At 38.3% G+C, this 11,514-nt stretch overlaps 1 protein-coding gene across 1 annotated transcript; it reads right to left on the reverse strand.

Annotated features, from left to right (window-relative positions):
• Positions 1 to 627: 627 nt before the first annotated feature.
• ly6d (lymphocyte antigen 6 family member D) lies at positions 628 to 2,182 on the reverse strand. The gene is made up of 3 exons (XM_036555867.1): positions 2,094 to 2,182; positions 1,012 to 1,107; positions 628 to 843 (listed from the first exon to the last, which is right to left on the reverse strand). Exons 1-3 carry the CDS (start codon positions 2,143 to 2,145, stop codon positions 761 to 763), a joined length of 231 nt encoding a protein of 76 aa, XP_036411760.1. The 5' UTR covers positions 2,146 to 2,182; the 3' UTR covers positions 628 to 760.
• Between the last annotated feature and the right edge of the window lie 9,332 nt (positions 2,183 to 11,514).

Consider the following 11,514-nt stretch of genomic DNA (forward strand, 5'->3'; position numbering starts at 1 on the left):
CTTTTATAATTTGTTATGATCAGTACTTATAATGTATTATGCTAACAATTCATAATGCATAATAAGCATGGCTATAACGTGTTATGCATTTTTATAAATATTTATAGCCATGTTTATAATGTCTTATGAATGCATTATAACATGTTATGAATGTGTTTATAGATGCTTACAAAGGTGACATTCATAGAAAGTGTTACCCAAAATTTCTTCGTCAGTAAGTTATGAGGCATTCATAGACCCAGAGGTGCGCAATCTGCCACGCACATGAAATTAGAGATAGAAACGTCCAACTTTTTTTCTTTGATGTACCAAAACTTATGTGACAAGTTGTACTTTACAGGAAATGCCATCATTACTAACAGCATTGTTATCGCATGAAATCTGTGTGATGGAAAGAAGCAGCATACATTGTATTTTTTTTCTCACACGTTTCCATTTTATCTCTTTCAGTTTGCACTGAAAGTCAGTAGAATCGCCACTTTATATGTTGCTATCTATGGATTACATTGAGAAATGACTATAAATCTTCAGCATTTTTGACAGTCAAGTGTGAGGGCTTTGCTGGACAGTAATTACTAACTGTAGCTTTAAGCAGTTTAAAAGTAAAAAAAAAAGCAGACAAGTGGAGACGTTGCAATCTTTTATTTAAGCATCAGAATTTCCCATGTTATAGTAATGAGATAGATTATAATTTGTCTGTATTATTAGATCACTGAGCTGCATATCATATTGTGGCAGCATTGCTTAGGTCAGCTGGGCCTCAGTCACACAGGTCCTGTTGGCAACAGAAGACGTTCACGTCCGGCACACAGAACTCCTCACATGTCCGAGAATATGCGCCAGCTACAGAAGACAAAGTCAGGTCAGCCTCAGCCATATCATGTAATATAGCAAATATAGAAAGGCTTTCATAGTTGATTCTTCTAATGAGGGAGGGCACATCATTTCTTTTTTACTTTTTTATTTAGAGAGAGGGGGAGGGGAGTCACAAATGCAGTAGTGAGCACTCACGTGCCGAGGATGTTCTGCAGAAGTTGCTTGATTCTGGGCATTCTGTAGGAGTCTTACAGTCTGTACCAAGGCAGGTGTAGCATCTGAGGGAATGCACTGTAGAATTTTTTTGAGAATTAATGACAGTACTTTAAAGCCTAACAGTTAAAGTAGGGAAAAGCATAGGTATATTTTTTGTAATACCATAGTAATTCCACCAATTTTTCAAAATGTCTGCAGAATTTAGTCATCAAGGTCCAAACAGAGTCATTCAGAGAGGTTTGGTGTAAAATGGTTTGTTGTAGAGAAATTTACAGACTTGGATTTCTTTACAGTGAAGATGACAGGAACTAGAGGTCTAACACAAACAAAGCCATTTTATTTATTGTCCATGTCTTTATATACAAGCTTTTAAAATGTAAAGATGATAAATGTTAAATAGTGGAAAATCTTTTTTGGGGGGTCTATTTTATCTTACAAGGCCCTGCATATACATGTACATCACAACACATTTTAGGCCAAAACCTCTCAAAACCATTGCCAAAGAATGTCTCAGACATCAGGCAGCATATTTATAACCTTTTTATGTAATATCTTTCTTTTTAGGGAGCTTCTAGGGTGTTAGATACTTCAGATGTCTGGTTTCAGTCATCACCAGTGTGAACAATTCTGGCTCAGTAAGCTTTCCTAAAACAGAGCATTTCACATGAAACCACTCTAAACAACTTTGTTTATATCTTAAGCACTTTTTTATACAAAGATTTTGAAAAACGGTGGAATTTCCCTTTATGACAAAAAAGGAATATAGAAAAATATTTCATATATGAAAAATGAAACTGAGAGACAGTTTCATTTTCAATTAAAGTCTATAATGTTAACACTGATGTAATCCAAAACACTTACGTCCTGAAATGTTTCAGAAGGATACAATTATGAATTAGCCATCCAGAGTCAAAGCAGCAAATTAATATCACCTTATAAACTTCTTTGATTCTGGCTATATTTTGGATGCCATATTTATCAAAACACCGTAATTATGAAACACAGCGTCTTTCACATATTGAAGTTTAAATTGTTATGAAATTAAGTTAAGTTGCTCTTACCAGTGGTGCTACAAAGGAGCACGAGTACGAGAGAGCACAGTAGAAGCTTCATGTTGACTGCTGGTCTGGTGGTGGTGTGACGGCTGATTACCTTTATTTATGTGGAGTCACACAACCGGTTTCCTTAAAAGCATGCCAGCAATGTCACAAAACACGTTTCATGTGTCTGTATATGAGAAACAGATGTACTGATTCAAAAAGAAAAAGAAAGTAAATCCCCTTCAGCACACACACATTCATTTATGAAATTCCCTCAAAATCTGTTATGAAGCACATATATGGATATACACTGACTGGCCACTTCATTAAGAACACCTCCTTGTTGCTGCACTCATTTTTCTATTTTATCAGCTCCACTTACTATATAGGAACACTTTGTAGTTCTATAATTACAGACTGTAGTCCATCTGTTTCTCTGTATACTTTGTTAGCCCTCTTCACCCTGTTCCTCAATGGTCAGGACCAACACAGAGCAGGTATTATTTGGGTGATGGATCATTCATAGTACTGCAGTGCAGAGGTGGCAGAAGTACACAAGTCTCTTACTAAGGTAAAGGTACTAGTAATGCAGTAAAAAATGCTTGAGTAAACGGTGAAGTATGACTTTTGTTTTTACTCAAGAAGAAGTACAAAAGTACATTTAATTTTTAAACAGTATATCCTTTTATTGAGGGTTAGAGGTACACATCCACGAAATTGAGCGTACATAATGGTTTATACTAGAACCGCATGCATCGTCATCCACAAAAATCCACTCGTCTAGAGCACCCAAACATGTTTACGTTTTATTTCTTTTGCAAGAATTTGAGATGGACATCTCAACTAAGAAAAAACTGTTGACTTTTATTTTAGCAGTCAAAACTGAATATAGATCAAATAATTCCTTTAAGTGAGGCCAGGGCTGGAGGGGACTTTTTCAGACCAGGAGTTATAAGATGCAGACCAGCTTACCCTAAATTCTAACACGCACAGACACGCACAAAACAATGCTAATGTCCTGGAATATCATTACATCAGGATACAGGCTAATCCTAACAGTAATGCAGTCATCATGCCAGCTATTCCAACACTTCCACCCTGACACAAAACAGTAGCAATCAATCAAAAAGCTGGATTCTCATAACACAACCAATGCTGCAGCCCCTTTGCTATAAATCATGCGTCACAATAGAAACTATTTCCGTCCAGAGAAGATTTAACATTTAAGAACAGACAACTGAGTGATGCTACAAAGTGAAAGATGAACAAACTTAAAACCTATTATCAAAGCCAAAAGCACAGGTTACGGCCACAGCAGGCAGACCCAATGAAGACAACATGAAAGTTAAAATCCAACAGCTGATGCCTGCTTTTGTCGTAAAAGAGCACTGTAAATGCCAAATTTACAGAAAACTGATGATAATATTAGCCAGTGCTAAATAGGACAGTGCTGTGACCAGATTCACACAGTCATGTTAATCTCTTTCGCTCTACCTTAAAAAGTCCTGCAGTTGCTAATGTCTGAACGTAACTGCTAAATCATTTAAGGTAGAATGGGAAATAAAGCTAACTTCAGCTTCATCTAATTATTCCACTGTAAGAGTCTCAATTACAGTTAGCAAACCATGGCCATATCACCTAAATAGAATTTTAAAAATGCATAAATAAAGAGATAAAATAGATAAATAAATAGATTTATAAAACAAAGGTTTGAGCCTGTTTTAAAAATGTTGTAAGTGAAAAGAACAGATTTTTCTCAGGACCACCACACAGCAGGTATTATTTGGGTGGTGGAGCATTCTCAGCACTGTAGTGACACTGATTACTACTTTCAAAAATGGGCAGATTTGTGTACGTGTTCGTGTGTGTTGCACTGTTACGAGTCACAGCAGTGCTGCTAGAGTTTTAGAACGAGTTTTAAAACGGTGTCTGTTTACAGTCCACTCTGTTAGACACACGTACCTTGTTGGTCCTTGTTGGATGTTCAGTTAGAGAAGCTACTTCAACTGTTGCTGCACATTTTGTGTTAGTCATCCTTTAGTCCCCCAGCCACAGGACCCTTTTGACTGGATATTTTTGGTTAGTGGACTATTCTCAGTCCAGCAGTGACACTGAGATGTTTAAAAACTCCAGCAACGCTCTGCAGCAAAAACACACTCTGTTGATCAGAAGCTCAAGGCCAGCCAGCAGCCTGTGTCTTCTGAAAACATGGAACTGCAGAGTGGAGTAAACTCTCCAGAGCCCTCCAGTGGGAGAAAAGAGTCAGATCACTAACTCAGCTTACACACAGTAGAAGAAAAAGACAACAGCAACATGGACATTGTCCTGGAGAAAAACAGCTGTTTTAAGAAGTTATTTAAAAATCTAAAATATTTGTCCTCCAGAAAGATTTGTGAGTATTTTGTGTGCATTTAATATGTGCATTAAGCCTGAAACAATTATACAAAGTCTCAAACTATTATAGTCTATTTGAGGACCAGACCCCCTGAAGTGTACAGTTTAAAGACTTGTTTGGATAGAACAACACATATTCAGGCAATGGCACCTCTCTCTCTCTCTTTTTTTAAGTGTAATGTAATGGCAGAGATGGGTAACACCTCTTCCACTGGAGGGACTAAACAGCAGCACATCTTGAGACACTCTGAGCACTTAAACTTCCCCCTTCAGATTGACATTAAACTGAAAATGCACTTAAAAAAGTATGTCTTTTGTGCCAAGCACAAGAGGCGCTCCACTTTTCCCCAGTGAGTAATGAGATGAGTGTCATTTGCTTGGCAAGGGTAGATTCCTAATTTCAAAAATGGTCAGATTTGCATACATTCTTTACTTTGTTGGCATTGAAACTTTGCAGCAGAGTCTGCATGCTGCTCTTTGGCACAGTAGCTCACTACAAAAAAAAAGAAACCCAGTCTGAAATGCCCAAAATCTCTTCTTTATTGGTGGTCATTTATTGGACTGTTTATTATGTAAATTAATGATATTAATAATAATTGGACAAGGTACAGAGCATTCTTGTAGTAATTTCTTCATGCAAGACATAGTGTCAGTTTTTTTGCCTCAAATTTTGGATTTAAATTGAGATGGATGTCCATATTGCTACCAGCTTGCTGTTGTATGTTTGTAAAATGCATTCATGTGTTTTATGTGTTTGAGCTTTTATGGGACACTTTCTATATATCATCTAATACAATCTAAACCAATCTTATTATGAGAAAAATTAAACAAGATCAGTGATTGGACTGGTTATTATTTAACAGTTATAGGTTACATAACAACAGTTATCCATCTGTATGCACATCTCTGAAGAAGGGTTAGTCATTACTAGCACTAACTGTAAAACTAGTTTATTGATGCAAGTTCAAGGTACAAATGGCCCCTGAGTGGAGACTGAAGGAGTACTACTAACATTAGCCAGCAGATGCTGCTATTTAACTTGTCATGCAATGCCATTTAATTGAACTAACTGTGCTTTGTATTCAAACTTTCTGCCTATTTCTCACCAGTCAGCTTGAACAGTGTCATCAGAGTAGTCATCAGTACAATAAAAGCATGAAAATGCACGGATGTAATCCTGAAAACATGGCACGGTTTTCCATTTCAGCAGAATTTCCACAGTGACCATACCTCCAACGAATATAATCTTCCAGCCAAATCTGTTCCAATGAATAGCAACAGTTAAACAAACAGTTAAACCATTCACACATACATGACATCAGCAGATTGGTCCCCAGCCCCAGGAGAATGGGTGGGGTCCTGTTTATTCCACAGCAGGTGAAAGTCCATCTCTCTTACAGCGTAATTCCACTGTGTTGAGTAGGCCAGGGTGTAAAAAGCCGTGGTTTTCCCATGTCTTGCAGTAAATTGCCAAAACAGAACCTCCTCCATTAAATCCCATAAATCTTAGCTGATGTGACAGAGGGTAATGAAGCAGTGTTCTAATATGCCTGCCCGTCTGTGTGTATGTGTGAGTGTGTATGCCTGCAGCTAGCAGATCACAACAGCATAGCTTACACTAAAGCTAGAGGAGGAGGTGGTTAACAGAGTTCTTAACAACTTAACAACAGCAGCTAATCCCACAGCCACCTACAACAGGCTGTGGATCTGCCAAAATCACCAGATAGAGATATGAATGGCAGTATGGAAACATACCTATATTCTCAGGACCCTAAGTTCCCAGGGTCCTGTATTCCCAGGGTACATGGTTCTATGTTCCCAAAACTCTATGTTCACAAGGTGTTTGAGCTTATGTTCCCAGAGCCCCATGTTCCTAGTGTGTATAGTCCTACTTTTCCAAAACCCCAGAGCCCTATGTTCCCAGGGCTCTATATACCCAAGGTGCTTGATCGTATGTTCCCAGGGCCCTAAGTTCCCACAGTTCTATATTCTTGGGGCCATATGTGTCCAGTAGGGTCAGATGGGTTCAGAGAAACTGTATCTTCCCCTCGTTTATTTGACCAATTTTCAATTATATAAATTTTAATACATTATTTTATTCATTGTATTGTAAAAAATACAGATTATTGTGCATAATCATATGAAGAAAGTAACTACGAAGATACTCAACTACAGTAAATGCCAGATGTCTAAGTCAATGTTATGTCACCTAAATCCATGTTTAGGTGAATGTACAATATTCCTTCTGATGGAAGTTTGTAAGTTTGTAATGGAGTAATTTACATACAAAATGAAAGTTGTATCATATCACAGTGATATCTGGGCAAGTTCTGCTCCTGAAAAGCTTGAGGAAACATGAATAAAGCAACTTGGGGCTAAAACATGGGGCTATGAGAACCTGAAAATTTCAATAAGGGGGACCTAGGGCTCCGCCCAATGACAGCTGGGATAGGCTCCAGCACACCCACCGCGACCCAGAAGGATAAGCGGTTTAGATGAGGGATGGATGGATGGTTGGGACCTAGGGCTGTATGACCACGACAGTACACTCTGTATGGTTGCTAGGGGATTCGCTAGGCCAGTTTAGGGAACTTTAATATTATTTAGTCCCCAAATAAATGTACATTGTTAGTTCAAATCATCAACTGTATTTTGCATTTATTCTTCATCATTCAATATGCCATCGTTTCTCCAGATTCACAATAGAGTGTGATAGCAGGTTGCAAGTGGTAGAGGTTCTGCTGTAGGTTATTAAACAATGATTTTAGGCCTGGGGAGGGTCTCTGGGGCTACTCAGTCTGTGAAGTAACACCAATCGGCAACCAGTTGTGACAGGATTTTAGCTAAAAGGGTACTAAAAGAAAAAGATTAGGCCTTATTCAAAATATGTAATACACAGTTGGAATCAGTAACAGAATGAAGATATCTTAATACCTACAATATGGATTTGTGCAAACTGCGGTCAGTATAGCTGATTATCAATTTTTAGCCGTTGCTTGTTAGTTAGATAACTAGGTTCACATGAGGTAAAGAAAGGGGATCCCACCAGTGTTAGCTATGTATTGTTTTTACTATATATATATATATGTTTTATATTTTATGTATATTGATGGTAATTAAGAAATGGCAGCTCCATTGAAGACCAGTCAAGTGAGTAGATTTTTGCCAGTTCAAACTAAAAATGAATGAGTTCTAGGCTTCTGAGTGGTACAACCGTCTAAGCGTTGGCCCTATCATCAGGAGATTGCAAGTTCAATCCCTGCTGATGCTACAGCCATCCGTGGCTGGGAGTCCAAGACAGCACAATTGGCCTTGCTCTCGGGGTGGGTAGGATGGCCCCCCTTCTCTCCGGAGGACACAGTGTCCATGGTTTCCAAAAAAAAATTTAAATGTTGAATCGTCGGACCACAGGACACTTTTCCACTTCGTCTCAGTCCATCAAATGAGCTTGCATTTTAGAGTTCTAACTTGCATTTGTGTATGCAGCGACGAACTGTTTTCACAGACCGTGGTTTTCAGCAATGTTTCTGAGCCCATGCAGTGATTTCCACTATAGAATCATGTCTGTTTTTAATGCAGTGCCATCTGAGGGCCCGAAGATCACGGCCAGCAAATACTGTTTTTGGCCTTGTCCCTTGCATACAGAGATTTCTCCAGATTATCTGAATCTTTTAATATTACTATGTACCGTAGGCAATGAAAAGCAAAAGTTCTTTGCTATTTTACGTTGAGAAACTTTATTCTTGAATTGTTGCACTATTAGCTCATGCAGTCTTTCACAGAGTGGTGAACCCCTCCTCGTCTTTACTTCTGAAAGACTCAGCCTCTCTGAGATGCTCTTTTTATACACAGTCACGTTACTGACCTGTTGCCAATTAACCACCAGGTGTTATTTTTAGAATTACACAACTGTACCAGCCTTTTGTTGCCCCCATCCCAACTTTTTTGAAATGTGTTGTTGGCATCCAATGCAAAATGGGCATATATTAAAAAAAAAAAAAAATTCAGTTTCAACATTTGATATGTTGTCTTTGTATTATTGTCAATGAAATATAGGGTTTAAATGATTTTTACATCATTGCATTTTGTTTTTATATACATTTTGCATGGTGTCCCAACTTTTTTGGAAGATATAAAATGTTTAGAAAATATAGATATAAAATGTTTAGAAAATATAACCTGTGCTCTGTCAAATGTTACGATGACCATGTACCTAGACTATTACAAATGTAAGCACAACTGCAGAACAAAATCACATTCTTTATGATTGCACAAACTGACACTGTATCAACCTATAATCTATGTACTTGAATCACATATTCAGGATCTGCAGCTTTTTTAAGAGAGAGGAGATAGCAGTGCTTGACTGTAATACCTTTGTCCGATCTGTGATCTGTGTAGGTGGTCAGATATAGTAAGTTGTAAAAGATCTATGTTTAACACAATATAAAGAATCAGATCTACTGTGTGCTAACTTGACCTAAAATGCTAAATAGCCATATTTTGCTACATGTTCTGCCTATTGCTACTCTGAAAGTTCATGATGAACAGACATTTTGAGGCCATTAAAAACATGCTCCTGAGGGACCTTGCCCCAGATCCCCTTGGTAAAGGCTTAGCCTATCCATAAATCTCTAGTGACACCCCTGATGGTTGCTTATCAGGAAATGAGGGTAATGCTAGTTAAATCTTACCTTAAATCACATAGCATTTGCAAAAAATCGATAGTGCAACATCTAACTGGTCTTGGGACCCACCAATGCTATTTTGCCAAAGCTAAACCTAAATTGGCCTCTTGCTTTACTCTCCAAGGACAGGATCCATGTCTTACAGTCTATCCCCTCTCATACAAGCGCTGAGCCCACTGCAGGAAGATGACATTAAACTCTTCGGCATCTCATACAGTACATATGTTCTGCTTGTCCTTGTCTCTGAATTGGAACGGAGCTTACCACAGCGAGACGTGGCTGGCGCTTTATCGCGTAAGCCCCCGGTATACCTAATCAAATAACCAGCCAGGCGTGAAGCCGTCCTCCACTCCGTTCCTTCACGTAGGCCTAGCCATGAGTGGCTCACTGAATCAAACAGGACACAGGATTAAAGAGACGTAGCTGGATTCTTTAGGATGGGCCTTGCGTCTCAGCAATTAGGTGGAGGGGTATTACAGAGATCCTGGGTGGTAAAATGTAAAGATCATGGACGGGGGGAAATCTATGGAAGCCTCAGAAGCTCTCAACTTGGTGCTAGGCTGAGAAAAGGACAGCAAAACTGCCACGGGAGCTTTTCTGAAATCCAATTTCACACTGCGAAGTGACATCATAGTCATCCAGTTCCGTGAATGCCAACATTCATTTCTCAGTATTCTCCCTTTTCCACAGAAAAATTCATACAAGCAAATACAAGTAGTCAATAGCGACAGATCCTCAGCGCTCCCTCTGCCTCCGTGACCTTTATAACCTTCTTGTCGTGTTGCGGGATTTTTGTCAGGGTTCGTGCCCTTCGTGACCTTGTGTTCCTTTCAACGTGCTGTGGTGCAGACAGTGTCCTGTCAGGCCTGCAGTAGATGACCTTTTGTCCTGCTGTTCCACCAAGGCACGCGGGGCCATTGGCCTCTCTGCCCTTCTGTTAGAGTAGAATGTCTCCTTTTATGAAGCATCCCACTTCAGCCTGCTCCATCAGCACATTAACCAAGGATAAGCTGACTCCGTTTTCCCCTCGCAGACTATCAGAACCAGCAAGAGAGAAGTAAACTGATGCAAACTCAAGCAGTTTAAAACTCTACAGACTTGATTTCACAAACAAAATGTGCCACTTCTTTTTTTACGGTGGTACTGCGGTCATTTCTGGTATCTACACTACTTTTCAAAAGTCTGCAATCACTTGTCATTTCAAAGGGCTCATATCCTACACTTCTCTTGTATTTTATTTAATCCACTTTTAATATGTGTAATTCATTTTACATGATTTTAATGTAATGTTTACATTTTCCAACCTCTCTTTATCCCTTAGAAGTGAACTAATTGGTTTTGTTACTAAACCTTTAAGATATAAATATGCAAGTGACCTCTGTTCTGATTGGCTGTACTGCATTGCACCTCATTCAAAAAGCAGTCCAGGTTGCAACACTCATTATAGCTCCCTATAATGTAGGTGGAATAGGTCAATGTGTAAAAGCAAATATTTATTTGCGGTATCACAAAGCCATAGAATTCAAAATAAGCTGGTTTTGCAGTTTAGTTTCCATACATGGATTGTATGGATTTAGAAACTTTGATGTTAACATACTATTTCAAACTATTTTATTTAAAAAAAGCAAGAAAAATTCAGTTTCCATAATACGGGCCCTTTAATAATTGTTGATATTTTATTCAGTAATAATGTAAACAGCCTAGATTGGAGTTGGATTATAAACTTTAGACTACATTACGAACTTGACACCAGAAAGCAGATGTTTTATTCAATACTCCAGGTGTTTTATGGGACAGAGAATAAGTTATTAAATGATAAATAAAACATTGTTATTATCTCTTCAAAGCAGTTTCTTGTCAAGTTATCTCTTTTGATATTTGATCACCACTTTTCAAATATGATGCTTTCTTAATGAATTAAATAATTACCATATTAGAGTCGTTATACATTTATTTTGTATTATACATTATATTATTGAAAACAATGATTCCACAGTTTTGAGCAGTGGTCTATATAATACATTTGTTGCCAACAAGCTAATGTACAGAATTTCTTAAGCTAATTACAGAATTTCTTAAGGCTTCCAGTGCCTCTCTGTTTCTTGTTTAACCTTGTTTAACCTTTCTCTCTCTCTCTCTCTCTCTCTCTCTCTTAGCCATGCTAAGAGTAGTCACAGTACTGTTGTTCACCAAACACCTTCTAAAATCTTCTCTTTGGGTCACTGTGTGACTTTCCAAGGCCACTCAGAGTGTCACAGGAAGTTTTTAAAGCTTGGCCGTGATGTAATAAAAATAAGTCAAAAGAGCAGGAAGAGGAGTTACTCAGCTGAAAGAGTGGTTCAGAAAGGGGACACAGAGTT

The sequence above is a fragment of the Colossoma macropomum genome, unplaced genomic scaffold (assembly GCF_904425465.1).
Source record: "Colossoma macropomum unplaced genomic scaffold, Colossoma_macropomum, whole genome shotgun sequence".
NCBI classification, from domain to species: Eukaryota; Metazoa; Chordata; class Actinopteri; order Characiformes; family Serrasalmidae; genus Colossoma; species Colossoma macropomum.